General features: G+C 34.3%; 2 protein-coding genes and 1 non-coding gene across 4 annotated transcripts; all 3 read left to right on the top strand.

Annotated features, from left to right (window-relative positions):
* Positions 1-556: 556 nt before the first annotated feature.
* TRNAH-GUG (transfer RNA histidin (anticodon GUG)) lies at positions 557-628 on the top strand. The gene has a single exon. It is a non-coding gene; the product is annotated as a tRNA-His (tRNA).
* Positions 629-3,866: 3,238 nt separating this feature from the next.
* LOC114728100 (ammonium transporter 3 member 1) lies at positions 3,867-7,501 on the top strand. Its single transcript, XM_028914942.1, has 3 exons — positions 3,867-4,915; positions 5,412-5,697; positions 6,732-7,501. Exons 1-3 carry the CDS (start codon positions 4,253-4,255, stop codon positions 7,244-7,246), a joined length of 1,464 nt encoding a protein of 487 aa, XP_028770775.1. The 5' UTR covers positions 3,867-4,252; the 3' UTR covers positions 7,247-7,501.
* LOC114728090 (probable LRR receptor-like serine/threonine-protein kinase At5g63710) lies at positions 3,929-18,326 on the top strand. 2 transcript variants are annotated; one of them, XM_028914929.1, is made up of 12 exons: positions 3,929-3,935; positions 14,707-14,857; positions 15,040-15,172; positions 15,279-15,350; positions 15,826-15,969; positions 16,065-16,136; positions 16,261-16,326; positions 16,442-16,512; positions 16,601-16,744; positions 16,818-17,159; positions 17,227-17,621; positions 17,765-18,326. In XM_028914929.1, the coding sequence occupies exons 2-12, from the start codon at positions 14,749-14,751 to the stop codon at positions 18,071-18,073; spliced, it is 1,857 nt and encodes a 618-aa protein (XP_028770762.1). In that variant the 5' UTR covers positions 3,929-3,935; positions 14,707-14,748; the 3' UTR covers positions 18,074-18,326. The 2 variants fall into 2 exon arrangements, with proteins under 2 accessions (XP_028770762.1, XP_028770755.1); XM_028914922.1 differs by lacking the exon at positions 3,929-3,935 and adding an exon at positions 14,269-14,428 and having other exon boundaries at positions 14,696-14,857.
* Positions 18,327-19,053: the final 727 nt, after the last annotated feature.

Genomic DNA, 19,053 nt, shown 5'->3' with positions numbered 1-19,053 from the left:
AAGTTAATTAGCGCAAAAAGTACGGTTCCTCTTACGTGAAGTGGTTTTTTTTTTTTTCTTGAATGATTTCTCTTTTAGTTCTTTTTGTTACCTTGTTAGGAGGTTTGTGCCTTTAAGATTTTTGCATTTACCATCTTCTAGGCTGTTACGGTTGTATTGGGGGGGGGGGGGAACGTTAGGTTGTTATGGCTCCTCTTTCTTCATGCAATTTATTAGATTCTGTGTAATTTATTTTTATTTCAATCTTTAATACGCATTTCAATAACATTCAAACGCCAACAAGATATAGAGTATTATCCTCTTTTTATATAGATATATATATATATTGCTATCTTTTGCAGTCATAATAATGGAATTATTGGTATACAGCTTGAAACTCGACGAATTGGTGTTTTTATTTTTTCCCAACGCGCCGTGTTGGTGATTATTCATACGCATCTTGGTAAAAGAAATAACAGTTAGTTAAAGCGAGGGAGGTAGAGAGGATGGGGTTCAAAACGGTTAAGGGAAGAATAATATGTAGTAGGATTTACTGTTTGACAAGGGGAGCAATAATGTGGCTGTAGTTTAGTGGTAAGAATTCCACGTTGTGGCCGTGGAGACCTGGGCTCGAATCCCAGCAGCCACAAAAGCTTTTGTTTTTTTGCGCCCCAGAAACACAAAGGTACTCTGCATCAGTATTCAGGACATCATCTTCAGGATTTCCCGTGGATCGTTGCACGAAGCAAAACTCTTCCTTGATGAAACATACATAGAGAGTCTTGTGTTGTTCTAAGAGGAGCTGTTCCTGCAATCCAATTAAGCCAAGCTTGAAAACCTTCCCACTAGATTATTTATCCACCTACAAATGAGATAAACTAGTCTAAAAAAGATACATAAAAAATAAAACTACAATTGGGATTTGGTGCTAATGATGTGGCCAAAAGTGGAGATTTGTTGCTTTCATGTGCTTCTTATAATGCCATAAAGAAGATTCTGCTTCAAGCTGCTTCTTGTGATGATGCAAAGCGGCCTCAGTTTCATGTGTTACTTCTCTTAAAATCTCAATCTCTTTCTTCTTTAGCTCTTCACTATTGTTACTGCATTCATCATGCCTTGCTTCCCATTGCTTTTCATAATCATATAAACTCGCCTCTGCTTCTCGTTGTTTCTGGTAATGATACAAAGCTGCTTCTGCTTCCTCTGAAGCTTTCTGCACTATCTCCATCTCTTTCTTCATCTGATCTTCAACAATAATTTGTTCTTGCTGCTCCGCCTTCATCTTCATTTGTTCAAGCTCTTTCTTTAATTCTTCATTCAACGCTTCCAACTTCATTAACATATACGAGTCACAATAATGGTCTCAGACAAAGAACCATATCTAAGAGAAACACATTAAGAGGGTGTTTGGCAACAACTTAAAGTCCTTGTAAAATAACATTTTTTCGCAAAACGAGAAAAACTCTTCAATATATTTATTTCGTATACTGTAAAAATACATTTAAAATGTTGAGGGCTAATGTTAGTCTTTAACATTTTCAAGGTGATACTGAGTAAAAAAAAAAAAAACTTTGAATAATCACAGCTCATTCATCAATACTTTCAGGAAGGAAAAAAAAACCCTTAATTTTCATTAGTGTAAAAATAATTAGATTAATTACTAATACGTACCTCTTGTTTATGTGTTTGGTGGTGCCCTTCAGATTTCTGCCTCGCTTCAAACATCTTCACCAAGTTGAGACAAAATTGTATCTCATCATCGACTTGCTTTGAGTCTGATGAGATCGAATAGTTATCCATCGATCGTTAACTTCCCATCAAGAGAATTGAATCACAGAGAACCACAATTTTTTTTCCACAAAAAGTCATAATTGTGTTTCATCATCCACTTTCTTTGAGTCTGATGAGATCAAATAGTTATCATCTTCCCATCATGAAAGTTGAATCACAGAGAGCCACTATTTTTTTCCACAACCAGTCATTCGGAGTACTCTTCAGCTATAAATCTTTTTGTACTTTTTAACCGGGATAATGTGATATCTTAATTAAAACAAATATAAGATTAGATAGGATTTTATCTTCTTTTTTAAAAATTGGAATCTCAATTAAATGTGATATAATATTATTATTAAAAAATAATTAATTACCCTCAGTTATCCAGGAAATCACGAATAGTGTTTATGGATAATATAAAAGATAAGATTATGTTATCGAAAATACAAATATAAAATTATAAAATTGAGCCATAAATATATTTTAAAAAAAATAAATCCATGATCTAGCGTGCTCTTATCCTTGATGTAACAAGGGAGAAATCGAAATCGATAAAAAAAAAAAATCTTCATACAATATAAATATCTGCAATTTCTTTTGCACAAAATTCCCTCCATAAAATCTCTAAATATTTTAAAAATTACTCATTTTTTTAGCTCATGGACCCAAAACTACTATAATAAAATATATCAATTTATAATACAAAAATCATTTAATGTAGGATAATATTCTGTATATATTCTATTGAATATTTTATGCTTAATTGATTAATTTTTATATGCAAGTAAGTAGGAATCAAAAATATTGGGAACAAAATAAATATTTTATCTTTTTCAATCGAATATACCATAATGATGAAGTCAAATTAAACCAACTAGGATAAACTTTGTGACATCTTTATTTTAAGGCCCGGGAGCCGTAATTTTGATCGCTCCTTATGGTTTGGGCCGTAAATTACAACTGTAGTATTAAAAAAATTTGCATTTTTTGATAAAAGTAGTTTTTTTTTTACCTGAATAAAAATAGTTAAAATAATAATGAAAGAGAGGACGTGAAGTCCCATTTATACATGTTTTCCAGTATCTTGATAACACACACACACACACGCACAGAGGAATATGATAATCACACGTCATTATAAAAGTGCTCTCCTCAATCCTTTTTTGTTTCAGTAAGAGATTATTAACAAATTTCACATAGATGAAGAAAACTAGTTAAAATTAATTATTCTCATTAAATATGCTCATATGTTCAATATTTTCCGAATTGAACCTTCCTCAATAAAATCTACGAAAATAGTTTAGTCTTTGTCTCTCTTTACGTAATCAAATGTACTTGAAAAAGTAATTGATGCTTTTAGAAATATTCAGAGTCTCTTATAAAAAGAGTTATGAAAAGTTTATAAGAAGTCTTTCGTGTGTGTAGATATATATATGGGATCGGAGAGAGCATTGTGGGTGTGTAATTTGCGCAAGGCACGCTCACATAGGTTCCATATTTTCTGGATATGAAATTAAATGTTCGTAATTTAAATTTGAGACTTAATTGCACTTTTGTCTAGAAATATTTTCAGAGAGCATTATTTCTTTCTCTTTTTTTTTTTTTGTATGCACCTGGTAGGCTTATATCCTAACCAAGCCTTTAAGGAATTATAATTACAAATTGCAAATTGGCCCATTTTGGATCTCGCGATGGTAGAACCCAAATGGACAGCGACCCTACCATCAGCGTTATTGCATTTCTAAAGAATTGAACCCGTGACTTTTGGTTAAGCTAAAATAATTCTTTCCAGTTGATTTAAGCCCTTGGTCATAGAGAGCAGTAATTTTTTTTTTTGGGGTTATATATATATATGGGGTGTTTGGCATCCTCAAAACCGTGGTTTCAGAAGCACTTTTCTACCAAACGAGGTAACCTCCTCCATATATTTACTTCGTAATCTATAAAAGCACTTTTAAAATCATGATTTGGTTTTTATCCAAACATTATTAAAACTGATGCATTATTGCCACCTTTTAAATGGGTCAACTCGAGATCAAAATTGAGTTGAGATAGGGGTTATTTGCTTGTAATATAAATATCTAAAGCCCCAGGGTCAGCTCCGATGAATTAGGTCATATTAATTTCATGTCCGTCACACACAGTCAGCTTCCATTTCGAAACCCAAAAACCAGAGATTTCTGGTTTTCTCAGTTCCCAGCCCTGCTATTGTAACATGATGTACCCCTGAGATCGGAATACAAAGATTCCTCAAAAAGACAGAAGATCCACAATTTTAAACGCAAAGCCCACAAATACCAGATTCTCTGCGCTCGTTCAGATTTCAGAATCTGGAATCTTCATCATTCATCTCATTCTCACTAAATCCAATCCCCACCGTTCATTCCTAATCCAACGGCCTCCATCGCACTTGTATCCTCCAGAGTTCCTGACCCAATAACCCCTTATATTTATACACGTAGACTGGTTCGTACACAGCGAGACAGAGACAGATAGAGCTATGGCTTCCCCTCCGGTGAATTCTTTACCCACAGCGTATCAGGCAGGGACGAGCCTCGCCGTACCGGACTGGCTGAACAAAGGGGACAACGCCTGGCAGATGATCTCGGCGACTCTGGTAGGGATTCAGAGTATGCCGGGGCTTGTCATTCTCTACGGTAGCATTGTGAAGAAGAAATGGGCCGTCAATTCTGCTTTCATGGCTCTCTATGCCTTCGCCGCCGTCAGCATCTGCTGGGTCACCTGGGCCTATAAGATGTCCTTCGGCGAGCAGCTTTTGCCCTTCTGGGGAAAGGCTGGACCGGCGCTTGGTCAGAAGTTTCTGGTCCGTCAGGCGGCGCTGCCGGCGACACCTCATTACCATAAGAACGGGGAGCTGGAGACGCCGGAGATAGAGCCCTTCTACCCGATGGCGACGATGGTGTGGTTTCAGTGCGTGTTCGCGGCCATCGCGGTGGTTATTCTGGCCGGATCGGTGCTGGCGAGGATGAATTTCAAAGCGTGGATGATGTTTGTGCCGTTGTGGCTGACGTTTTCGTACACCGTCGGCGCGTTCAGCTTGTGGGGTGGTGGTTTCTTGTTTCACTGGGGCGTCATGGATTACTCCGGCGGCTATGTCATCCATCTTTCTTCCGGGATTGCTGGTTTCACCGCCGCTTACTGGGTTAGTATACCATCACTATTATTTCATCAACTATATGGGGAAAAAAAAAAATACTAGCTTTATTCCTTTTTAAATTATAGATTTTGAAAATAACAGTTGAACCATGAATCTCGCTATAGTTACTTAGTACGTCAATAGATCTACATAGACTATTTGAGAGTGTATTCCTCGTGGATGCATGCGAGAGATTCCTTTGATGATAAGGTTCACATTAAGGAAACAAAAGAAAAGAAAGACCAAATGCATGAAGATGCTCGTGACAAAGGACTCAAACTTTTTCATTATATATGAATGAACACACAGACACACACACACGAGTTTCATATACAGTTTGACTGAGTCATGTAGAGATATTAATTGGTGGGTACGGACGTAGCTCGGAGAGAATAATAAAGGAGGGGCGAAGCAGGTAGGTATATGGAAGAGGGACGATGATGTTACGGGGGTTTGTTTACATTAATGTTGTTGCTGCTGCTGATAAGAGTACTGTGTGTAGGTGGGACCGAGGTCGAAGAAAGATAGAGAGAGGTTTCCGCCGAACAATGTGTTACTGACGCTGGCGGGGGCGGGACTGCTGTGGCTGGGATGGGCCGGCTTCAACGGCGGCGATCCCTACTCGGCTAACACCGACTCGTCCATGGCGGTTCTCAACACCAACGTATGCGCCGCCACCAGTTTGCTGGTGTGGACCTGGCTTGACGTCATCTTCTTCAAGAAGCCCTCCGTCATCGGAGCCGTCCAGGGCATGATCACCGGTCTCGTCTGCATCACTCCGGGTGCCGGTATAAAATTCTCCCTTCTATTCTATCGGCTATGGTACTTTCTATATATAAAAAAATACAGAAAAATATTAAAAATTACTTTTATTATTAAACACCCTTTTACAAGATTAATTAATAGAGATAGTTTACAAAAATTTAAAGAGACAAAATACTTTTTTTTTTGGTCAATAGAGACCAAATATATTGAGTTGTTACATTTAAAAAAAAAAAAAAAACCTCATTCTTATGTAGTGGTATAAATATTAAGTTGCGTGTGGTTATTGCTGTGCTGTTAAACTCTCCAATGCCCTGTTTTGGCGGCCGAGAACTTTGTCTTATTAATGTCAGGATTATATTCCAATTTTCTGGTATTACTTTTGACTTCTTTCTTCCACTTTGTTGGTTGGTTTTTCTATTAAGGGAAGGCTAATTCAATATCTATAATATATTTCCAATACATGAATCACGCCGTCTTTGAAAATATTAATTTGCATTATGTTTATTGACTACTTAATTAATTACTTAATTAATTAATGTCAATTTGAGGCTGCCCATGACTTATATACGAATTTCTAATTCTAACAATAATTACAGTTTTTTCAATATACAGATGTCTTCTTGGACGCGTATTTCCAGATATCACAAGTTTATTAACATCAACGCAATAAAAAAGTTATTGTTCAATTTATCATAAAAAATAAGAAATATTCTTAGCGTTCTTTGCTTAACTAGGCATCTCTCTTTGGCCTGAACCTGAATAAGATATTTCTATCAATAATGCAAACGAAAAATAAATGCTTAATCTTATTATTCACATTTAACTTAGTGGTGTGTAATTCAATTTTTGTTATACTTAATTTTAAATAGAGTAGTTAACCTATATCTTCCAGTTTATTAGGCGACAAAAATGTATTTTTCACAATTTATTGAGTCAGTATATTTATAATCTCAAAACCTTTTAAAACAATAATGATATCACAAATTTTAAAATTTAATTGCAGATGAAATATGATTTTTAATTGTATGTGAATTTGTTGATTGGAATGGATTATTAGGGCTGGTTCAAGGATGGGCAGCCGTGGTGATGGGAGCATTATCCGGCAGTGTGCCATGGTTCAGCATGATGATATTGGGCAAGAAACTCAAAATATTCCAAATGGTCGACGACACTCTCGCCGTCTTCCACACCCACGCCGTCGCCGGACTTCTCGGCGGTATCCTCACCGGCCTATTCGCGGAGCCTCGCCTGAGCGCTCTCTTCCTCCCCATCACCAACTCCAGAGGAGGCGTGTACGGCGGATCCGGCGGAGTCCAAATCCTCAAACAAATCGTGGGAGGGCTGTTCATCATAGGATGGAACCTGGTGGCGACATCCATCATCTGTGTGGCCATCAGTTATGTAATTCCTCTGAGGATGTCGGAGGAGGAATTGGTGATCGGAGACGACGCCGTCCACGGGGAAGAAGCTTATGCGTTGTGGGGCGACGGAGAGAAGTTGAGTTTATATTCTGACGATACTACTCACCACCAGGGAGTTTTAGCATCCTGTGGGGCCACTCAAGTCCTCTAAACGACCTGAACCTTAAAAACCAAACAAAACAAAAAAACGAAGAAGGAAAGAGAAATTAGGATTTAGGTGTTATCGTGTACATATGTCTGTGTGTGTGTTTTGAAATGGACAAATATTTCTTATGAGTTTATTTAATTTTATGTTGTTGTTTAGCAAGTGGTGCCATTCAGGTTGTCTGTATATTAATACGATGCAGCTTGATGCCACAATGGTGTCGGCTGAATGATAATGAAAAACTTTTGTTTTTTAAGGTGGCCAATGAGTTCCCTTTGAGTTTTTTTTTTTTTTTAAAAGAAAAGTTACTATAAGGACCAAAGAAAAGATATAGTCATCTAAAAGTTTCAGTAAAGCAACATAGACCTGTTTTTTTTTTCACTAGAATTTACTACCTCCTGTCCTAATTTATAAGACCCAGTTAACTAATTTGAAGAGATTAAAGAAAGAAGTTAAGTTAGTTATTTGTAATAAATAGGTATTGTTTTTCCTAAAATATATTTACTAATCAACTATATTGGCTAGAACTATAATTATTAAAAGGACTACCTTGAAAAAAATACATAAATATGAGAAACAAAATGGATTGGGGTCTTATATTTAGAACCAAAATAAAATTCAAACAGAATCTTATATTAAAGACTAGAGGTAGTATTATATATCACTCGCTTTTCAGTCGTTAACAAATTTTTTTATGATTAAATCTCTTTCTTAAGATATGGTAACAATTCCCCCTTCTTTTAATAAGTTTAAAATTACAGCCTATTATATTGGAGATAAAACTATAGAGATTAAATTGCAATGAATTAATTAAATTTTATAGATTGAATTATAAGTAAGTGAAAATCATAAAAATTAAGTAATAGCGAGTTAAAGTGTAAAAACTTATTTATAATCATATCGAAGTTATGGGAATTAAAACATTAATTTTTTATTTAAAAAAATGGCTAAAGGGCAAAAATAGCCCAGGTGCAGGAGGAGAGTATTGAAGAGGACCCTGCCATTTGCCATCCTGTTAATGCGGTGATCTCTTTATTCCGATTTCTTCGTACCCCACTTTAAGCGTGTATCGCCAACAGCTGGACGTACGACTGCATCTCATGCAGTTAGCTAATCGTGTCCCCCCATCTCACATTTTCCTGTCACGTGTCATTTTTCTCTTTTCTTCCTCCTAAAAGAGTTGAATGAATTGGATTCTAAGAATTTATTTGGGTTAGAGTACGTGTTCAAATTCAAAAAAATACTTATAAAAACACTCACAGACCACCCACAAATAAAATCTTTATATCGACAAAGTGATTTGAACTCAAGAATCATGTAAATTACAAGTCAACTTCTTACCTACTGAAGTTTTTTTTTTTTACTAAAGTGTAGATATCCTCTTGTTAGAACGGGAAAAATGGATTGAGCCTGTTTAAGTTCAAAAATTATGAGGGCTGAGTTTAAAATTTTTTTTCTCGAATGAAAAACAAGCCCTGCAAGGCTAGTTTGAAGGCCGAGAGTTTAAACAAGCCTGCCTTGCAGGGCTGAGGGTTGGCTCTTTTAGGCCCTTATTTTATTTTATTTTTTTAAAAGTTTTTGAATAATTCTAATATTATTAATTTTTTAATTGTTAATCATATTTTAAATATTTAGTTATTATTATTTTAAAATTAAATTTCACATAATGGTTTGATTTATTTAGTTTTAGACAATAATTTGTCTAATTAAATTTTTAAAAAATTAGTTAATTTGGACTTTAATAATGATTTGATTATATTACATATGTTGATATTTTTAAACTATATATATTTGATAAGAGAGTATGTTTATACTTATATAAGTTGTGATTCTATAATTTAAATTAGAAATTTATGAGTTTCAACAATAATGTTTCTCAGATTAAAGTAAAATAATAGCTAAACTTCAAAATTTAAAATGAAATTCCTATAAAGAAGAAAAAGTTGATATTTTTGTTACGAAAGAAAAGCATACTTATGAAGAAAAATAATTGATTATAACGATAATGAACTTTTAAAAGATTAATGAAAATGCTTATTTATTGCATATTTACACTATAGATGAAACTTTTGGATGTTGTTATCTTATTAATGAATGTTTTAGATGTTTATAGATATTTATATATGATGATATTTTGTATTTGTTACTTAATTTTATTCATATTTATGTCTTTTATTAATAATTTCATTGGTTTATTTTCATTTTTTAATAAAAAATATGAGAAATATAAAAAATAGTATTTTTTCTTAAACTGGCCGAAAGCCCAAGGGCCAGCCCTGAGCCAGTTAACCTAAAAGCCGGGCCTAGCAAATTGAGGTATTTTTGAAATTTCGGTCCTGAAAGGCTGGCCCTTTTAAGACTGTTAGTCTTGCAGGGCCTATCCTGATTCCTAGCTCTACCTCCTATTCGAGACATTATCGGATACTAAATGTAAGCACTTCTCTCAATAGAGATTCAAACTTTAGTTTATCATGTTATAAAAAATTAGTCCGTTTTGCTAAACCTAACTCCGGTATATTACTAAATCAATCTGCGTTGCATACGTATCTTTCCTTTAAATGCGTCGGACCTAGACCTTCGTACTTAAACAAACCAAACAAAGACCCACACATCTTATGTTGGACCATCATCAGCCCTAGGCCCATTGTTTTTCGAAGTCATATTTTATGACAAAATTAATCATTTTTTTAAAAAATCCCTCATGTCTTAAATATAAAACTCATTTTATATTTTATATTTAAGACAGGAGGAGTAACAATTTATTTAGCAAAGACAAATTAATCAATCAATCTTTAAAATTTGCATTCATTTTGATATATAAGTCTTTGCAGTTACAAAAAAAGAAGAAAATTATTCATCTAACAATTTTGTCTCATGCTCCACCTGCCTCGATTATGATATGTTGCCGGCGTCTTCAAGGCTAGAGCACAATTAAATTTTCTAATAATATGAAAATTTTCTCTCAAATTCTCCTTTTCTAATTCCATTAAGCTCTTTTCCAGATTTAGGTATCATTCCTTTATCCTTCCCAGTTCCGACTATTAGTCAGAACTCAGAAGCTTCCTATGATGGTCCTCAGCTAGAATTAATATTTATTCCCAACAATTTATTGTATTTTTTTTTTTAAAAATCCAGTCTATAATATTCGATGGATACAAAGTTCCTGTTTGGTATAAAGCATTAAAAATTAAGGTCTATGGTCCTGTTTGGTATGAAGTATTGAAAATAAAGAATAAGGACTGAGATTATGATTAAAAAAATCATTAAAAAACTCTTTAATATAAATAATTATTTATTACATGGGATTAGACAAACCTATGAAGATATAATTGAGAAAAACTACTTTTCCTCATGATATTTTTCAATCTTACATATATGGATTTGTGCAATCCTATGTAACAAGAAATTTCTCATACTAACTATTTTTTTAATAAATTTTTAATACCAATCTTCATTTTTATTTCTTATTTTTAACACCAAATTCATCTCTGCACACTGTAAAGGCGGTATTATTATTATTTTATCATTTTCCTGATGACTAAGCTTGACCGTGCTGAAGAAAAAGTGACCAAAGTCCAAAAGAAGGGTAACCTACTGTCAACGGCCTCCTTCTCTTCGTCAGACACGTGGCATCCACGTGTCACCCTTCACCTGACGTGCACGTGTCAGTTATTTACTCATCTCATTGGCTCACGTGTGCCGCCATCATTGAAAATGTTTGCCCCCGTGTCATCTCTTTCAACATCTTCTAGAGGGGCTGAAGGGGAAATTTCTTATTTTCCAGGGACTAACTTCATAAACATATTGTAACTAATAGAGATGTTTTGAAAGTTTCTTAAGTTATGACCACCTATTTAAAAATTGATATAAACCGTAAGGATCAATGAATTAATCTTCTTATAATTCTTGTACTGATATATTTACTCATTTTTATTAACTTTTGATCATATTATAAAATGGGAAATTTAGATCCTAACTCCTCATATTTTAAAGTTATTCAATAATTTTTATTAAATCTTCTCAGTACATTTTACATTATAAGTAAAGTTCTTATTTTTCCTTTACCAAAAAAAAAAAATATTTTTCACTTCTCTTGATTAAGAAGTTGTATGTATCTGGTTGCACTTTTTCCCCCGTCAAAATAAGAGGAGTCAATTTTTGTAATGGGTCAATACAAAAAAATGCGTTCTTATTTACCGACATTAAATATATTAATTCACCTAAGAAAATGGAGTTCAAATTGTTCAACCACTTCTAATACTTTTTCCAGGGTCGTAAATTTAAAGTTGAAATGACTTTTGCACGGTCGTAAAAGAAGCTAAAGATTGGATTGGATTTGCTTTAATTTGTCTGTACTGGGCTGAATAACTTCTATTTTAAACCTTTATTAGTCAGAAAGACATGAATTTATTTTCGTGCCCAGAAAATATTGGTGTTCTAAAAACTTTTATACCTTTTTTGCTTTTTTTTTTTATAGATTTAAGGTCTTTTTACCTAATAAAGAATTTCAAACATGGGCTTTTCCACTAATTTTTCCTAACAAATTAGATTAGTGGACGCGCATAATCCATGAATAGAAATGGAACTATATGAAAGGGCGTTTGTGTTGTGTTGTGTCCCATCAGCATTTTGAATAATACAGTGATTCCAAAATGCTCCAATTTCAAACATGATGTGCTCTTTGATTCTTTACACTGTATGCTTGCTCACCTCATTCCTTCCCTTATCAAATCACATCTCCATTTAGAATCTTTTTATTATTCATATATAACTCATATATATATACACACACATCAACAAATTATTTTAGGGACTATTGTTTTTTCCTTTTTATCATTAATGTAAAAAAATAAATTCCAAGCGCAGAAAGCATCTTTTCTTCTAAAGTCATGGCAGCCATACCTTTTAACAAGTGTGCCAAAAAATAAGGCAAATTGATATGTTCAGAACGAGTAGATAGGTTGGGTCAGTAAAATTTTGCGTATTATCTCCAATCCTAATTATAAGACCTCATTTATAATCTATAAACGATGTTTTATAATTAAGATCAAAGATAATACTAATTTATTGATATGAAAATTCTTTTATTAGTAAGACGTCATGGTTTGGTTGTAACATCAAACCATTAATGTTCATAACTCTCTCTTTAATTTTTTCCTTTTAACCCGCCCAATAATGAATTGAGATTGTGGCAACCTAACCCGTCATTTTTCTTGAAGTATCAGATTTACAGGTCAAACTATATTGCTGACTCCTGTTTCAGGGCAGGCGGTGTGGGATTAGATGGCCTTCATGGATGCTAATCTCCTTTTGGGGGGTTGATGTCGTTTGGGGTTACTTTAGATTTGGAAATATTGAAAAATCCAAAAAACGACATGCGCTTCAACTTTCACGGTCGCCTAATTGTCCGGCACCACGTGCTTCACCTCCACCAACATTAAGGTACTGTGACTGTCAACTTTGAAAATATATTTGAATTTTTTTTTTTTGGCCAAAATATATTTGAATTCAATATTATTATTCATTTGCGCATTTGGTTAATTGCTCTATTATTATATTTGACTTCATTTGTACTTCCGTCTACCTATTACAGCTTTCCACGTGTATAACCCATTGTTTTACATCTCTCTTGTTAAAAAAAGTTTAATCCCAATTACTTATAACTTGTTTTTAAATAAAATTCTTATAGTAGTAACTAAATTTGAATTAATGAACTTGTGCTTGTTAATTGAACAATTTTCATTCGCGTTTTATGGATTTAAAAAAAAAAATTTCAAAAGAAGGATGTGCACTCTTATTTACCTACCCGCCTAATTTACGTACGTTTTTAAGGTTTACCCTAGACGTATTAATTAATTTTCTTTCAAAATTAAAATTCTTGAAAAATTGTAATTTTTTTTAGAAAAAATTCTGCCAACAAGTTTTTTAGAAAAATTAAATTCATTGCAAGAATTTTTTTGCTTAATTATTCACCAACGGTAAACTTAATTTTTCTAATTTCATATGATATATAGAATTATATTATAATCTGTTCATAAGTTTAACAGTAACTTTTTTAAAATAGAATAAGTTTAACAGTAACTTTTTTAAAATAGAAAAATTAATGTGCCATAATAGTTCTGGGACAGACCTAATTAGGCCTAGTTTATTTTTCCCTCAAGTAAGCTTCATTATTGGGTGATAAGGATTAAACATTTTTTTAATGACACGCAGAATAAAATAAAAAATACACTAAATGAAAAAAATAAAACATTGAATTAAATTATAGTATAATCTTGTTATCTTTTTTATTGTGTGCTTTTTGAGGGTCAACTTTATCCTCATCATTGCACGTTGTGATATGATTATAATAATAGGGGTATTCTTGTGAGGTTGGTTCACTAGTTCAATGGTTTTTCTCTCAGCTTACTATTGTTAGAAAAAATTAATCATAGTTCCTAAATAAAAAAAGTTAAATATAAATAGGTCTTTTGAATTTAGTTTAATATTAATAGATTTTTTAAAAAATTAATATTCACAAATCAAATTTTTTTACAAGCTAAATTGTGTCGTTTATAACTTAAATTTATAAATATTAAAATTCCTTAGAATCTACTGATATTAAATGAAACTCAGAGAATCTATCTATATTTAATTTTTATTTGAAATTTATAAATAACTTTTCATTCTTTAAAAGGTAAATATTTATTGGCCCAGAAAAAAGAGTTTTTGTGTTTGCCTCTGCCAAGAATGGAATTGGCATTGTCATAAAGAGGGGAATATAATCCAAAGTCATTTTAGTGGAGCCTCCGTTTCACAACGGGGCACATCTCCATATATCTCCGTATCATATATGCCAATTCGCTTTGAGCATTTAAAAGAGAGGAGGGACAATTATCAAAACCCAAATCACAATTTAGTGGGATTCTCATTCTCATTCCACCACTTCCACCATCAACTGGCCCTCTTATTCTTACCCAAGCTAGCCACGCCTGGCCATAGGGCTCCTCAAAAATTCTCCTTTTTCCCTCCTTTATTTTGCTCCTTCTTTCCCTTTTCAATCGTGTTCCTCATTGCTTTGTGGGTCCCTTGCACTTACTCTATCGCTCAGTTCATTTTAATCTCGATACTCATCATCATGACAGCAATGAAGTTCTTCATTTGCTTCTCTCCATGGGGGACTCAGGCGCCCAGGCCTTAAGCTAGCAAGTATCTCACCGTTTCCTTGCCCCCTCTGCTTTCCCAGAAGTTATAAGTTTTGCTCTTTATGCTAATACTTGAACGAGTACACATATTGATGTGTGTTTCTTTGATTGGGAGCTTTCTTGAAGCTTTTGTGTATGCTTTGTGTTTATCATAATGTTTGCAAGATATTAGAAGGTTGCGTTGTAATGGTTTTTGGATTACATGGAGTTTAAACTTTAAAGCCTCTAAACTATAGTTATACATGTTTCTCTGTTTTTCCCTTTCTCCAAGGTAGCCGGAAGTCTCTGGCTGAAATTTTCTTGGGCATTAAAGAGCCTAACAACATGCTTCGCCCAAACTTTCTGGGGGATACTCTCAAATTAATGACAAGGTTACTGCTATTCCTCAGTGTCTTGAGACTCGGTTATGCAATCACAGATCCTGATGTGGAAGGTGCGCCAAACTTTACCTTTTTATTTGTTTGTGGCTTGAGAAGCATATGTTATTTGAAGACTATGCACGAAAGTTAATGCTGCTTCTCTGAACAATCTTCTATTGTTCCTTATCAGTACTGAATCTTTGCTTCTTTTGTGTTTTTCCACTTGTTTCTTAGACCTTTCTTGTCTGATATTTAGGTGAAGCTTTGTCTGAAGTTAGGAAGGCTCTCCATGATCCCAACCATCAATTAGCTGATTGGAATTATTTTTTTGTGTCTGCATGCGTTAGTTGGTCCCATGTCACTTGTAGAAACGGACACGTTATAGCCCTGTAAGTTCATTCACACGGATGGTAAAAAAATGCTTATGACCAGCATCTTTCTTTTCGTTATCAAGATGTTTGCTGTAATTTATCCTATTAATGTACCAATCTGCAGGAGCCTTGCTTCATATGGACTTTCTGGAACAATAGCTCCTTCAATAACCAGATTGAAATATTTGGCTAGCTTGTAAGTTGTCATATTGATGAAATTGCATTCGGAAAGATTGACAATGCTGCTTGTGTCTTTGTGCATATTATCAGAAGTATTGTGTTAAACATGTTGAATATTTTTCCTTAAGAAAAAAGAGAAAAAGTTGCTATTAAAGTTCGGGCTGCGTGTGGATTTGCTTTTTTGAGATTCTGCGTGTGAAGCCCTTCTTTTTTCCCTCCCCCAATTTCTAGTACATGGAATGAAATATTAGAAATTTGGTAGAACAATTCTAAAAGTGCATTATTTCTGTGAATTTTAAGAACCAATAAGTGACAGCTTTTCTTTTAGATTCTCATTCCCTTTTATAACCTTGAATTGTCGTTTTTTGAAGTTGTTCATTCTCTAAAGACATGCCTAGCATATGACAGAAAATAAATGCTTAGAGAAATGCTTCTTAAACTGGAAGATTGTATGAAATTTATATGGATATCCTATTACTGCCCTTGCACAGGGAGTTGCAGAACAATAAATTCTCGGGCCCGTTACCTGATTATATTGCCAATCTGACACAACTTCAATATCTCAATCTTGGAGACAATCATTTTAGTGGTTCTATTCCAGCTAGCTGGGGCAAACTTCGAAGTCTAAAGAATCTGTAAGACTGCACCTTCCGTTTTTAAGTTCCTTTCCTTCATTATATGCATGAAAAATGATGTTTGATTGAAAGAGATGATATCATGTATGATTCAGGATCTTGACAGGGAACGATTTATCCGGACCCGTACCAGACACTCTTGCTAATATCAGTGGGTTGGCAGAATTGTATGAATTTCATTTCTTAATGGAATTTTTGTTTTCATGATTTTGGCTATAAAGCATTCTTCTCCAGCTTGAAATATTCTAAGCATGGTTCTTCGTTGCTCTGATTAGTTTTTCCATTTGACAGGGATCTTTCAGCTAATGGCCTGACGGGAGACATCCCAATGCAACTCTTTTCAGTTCCAAGCTTCAAGTAAACTCCAGCACAAAAGTTTGAGTTCTGTTTAACCATGCGCATCTCATTAAGTTACAAATACTATCGAGTTTTATTTATTATTTTTTGTTTTTACTGCAATCATCAATTTCAGCTTTTCAAACACACACCTTCGTTGTGGATCTCACTTGGAGCGACCTTGCGTTTCTAATTCTGCTATGCCAGGTTTTCTTTTATATCATCACGCTATTTCACCATATAACTTTACTATCCAAGTCAGAAAGAAGAAATATGACCTGACCTTTTCCTGCAGCTTCCACCAACAAATCAAAAGTCGCAGTGGTTGTGAGTTTTGCTAGTTGTGGTGCATTAGCACTTCTTTGTCTCGGGGCTATCTTTGCATATAGATACCGTTTCATACAAAGACACAAAAATGAAGTCTTCTTTGATGTTTCAGGTAATTTTTGCAGCATATTCTTAGGCTTCTAAAATTTTAGAAGTAATACATGCTTAAGGACAAAATTTTACAGGTGAAGATGAGAGCAAAATTTCTTTGGGACAACTGAGAAGATTTTCCTTGCGAGAGTTACAACTTGCCACTAAAAATTTCAGCGAAAGTAATGTGATAGGCCAGGGAGGCTTTGGAAAAGTTTACAAAGGAGTACTTTCAGATAACACTAAAGTTGCTATCAAACGTCTAGCTGACTGCAATAATCCTGGAGGAGAGGCTGCATTCCAAAGAGAAGTTCAACTAATAAGTGTTGCAGTTCACAGGAATCTCCTTCGCTTAATTGGATTCTGCACAACCTCTACTGAGAGAATCCTTGTATACCCTTTCATGGAAAATCTAAGTGTAGCATATCGCTTGAGAGGTACACAATAGGCCTATCTTCTTTCATCCATTGTTCACAATCACATTAATTAACAATGCTGCTTCAGATTTAAAACCTGGTGAGAAAAGCTTGGACTGGCCAACAAGAAAGCGCGTGGCTTTTGGTACAGCACATGGCTTGGAGTACCTGCATGAGCAATGTATTCCCAAGATTATTCACCGGGATCTAAAAGCTGCAAACATCTTATTAGACGACGACTTTGAAGCTGTACTTGGAGATTTCGGGTTGGCTAAGCTTGTTGATCCAAGACTGACCCATGTCACCACTCAGGTGAGAGGCACAATGGGACATATCGCCCCAGAATATCTGTCCACAGGAAAATCTTCAGAGAAAACCGATGTCTTTGGATATGGCATAACGCTTCTTGAACTTGTCACTGGTCAGCGCGCCATAGACTTGTCTCGCCTTGAAGAGGAGGAGGATGTTCTTTTGCTTGATCATGTATGCTTTTCTATCAAACCACACTTGCATGTCTATTTATGATTGGTTCGGTGTTCCTTCTCTGAATTTCTCTTGTCAATTACCAAATATGTTACCCTTTTAGGACATAATATTTATATTGATGAGGGTTGAATAATGAACAGATAAAGAAGGTACTGAGAGAGAACAGGCTAGAGGACATAGTGGATAGGAATTTGGAGAGTTATGACCCAAAAGAAGTAGAAACAATAGTTCAAGTAGCACTGCTTTGTACACAAGGGATGCCAGAGGACAGGCCAAGCATGTCAGAGGTGGTGAATATGCTTCAGGGTGTGGGTTTGGCACAGAGATGGGCTGAGTGGGAGCAATTGGAAGAGATCAGTAATCAGGAATCCTCATCACTTTCTCGTCACTTTGCTTGGGTTGATGAATCCACTCATCAAGAGGCTATACAACTTTCCACTGCAAGATAAAGCCTTCTTTTTGCAGTCCTCAAATTTTGAGCTTGCAATTTGTAATTTGATTGAAACTAAAGCTTATACACCTCACAAACTGTTATAGGCCTTATAGCAAGTCTTCATATAGCCAATACAAGTAAGAAGAAAAGGATTAGGGATTACAGAGATCACCTGTTATACTAAAGGATGAGTCCAGGCTATCAATGATGTACATATTGTTTACCACAATACAATTACTTTCTCCACAGATTATATCTGTCTTTCATAACTTCAAAAATGTTGCTATAATATTTTCGCATGGGCATGAATGATGGATTAAAAGAGTATTTTACGTATTCCCTTTTTTTTTAATAAAACTGAAATTCCATTAATGATTCAGAAAAAAAAGAAGATCAAATCTAGGATAGACTAGCTTCTGTTATCACCTTCCACCTTATAACAAAATGATGGAACCAGATTTAAAAAAAAAAAAAAAAAGCAATTATTTCCTTCAATCCTATGCAAGTATTTGGCAAGCTGATTGGCTAGGGAATTTACTTCTCTGGGAACAAGGCTAATCACAACTTGTCATTCCATGCAAATAAATAATCTAGGGTCATCTACATTATCTCTAAAATGATAACCTCACACAATGGGAAAAGAGATAAATACGTCTAAATTATAAATTTATAATTCAAAATTACTTAATATAGGAAAAAAAATTTCAATTTTTTGGCCCATTTGGCATCTTTAATTACTCATCAAAATTGATTTGAATTTTTACATTAATATGTCTAATTGTTCTTAAAAACCTAAACTTGAATAAATTATTGTTGCAGTTAAATCAAACTTGGACAAACTGACATTTTGATTTCGGAGCCGGTTCATTTAGTTCATAAAGGTTTGGGTAGCATGGACTTAAAAAGTCCATTTAGCCCAATAATGAAGTTTTCATGAAAATGTAGGCCATTAGGCCCAATTTAATTAGCACACTGTGGTTCGGCCATTTTGACGCA

This window comes from Neltuma alba, unplaced genomic scaffold, assembly GCF_004799145.2.
Source record: "Neltuma alba isolate B1F8T4 unplaced genomic scaffold, ASM479914v2 tig00002446_pilon, whole genome shotgun sequence".
In the NCBI taxonomy this organism is placed as follows: Eukaryota; Viridiplantae; Streptophyta; class Magnoliopsida; order Fabales; family Fabaceae; genus Neltuma; species Neltuma alba.
The sequence above is the reverse complement of the archived record's forward strand: the minus strand, read 5'-3'. Positions and strand labels throughout refer to the sequence as shown.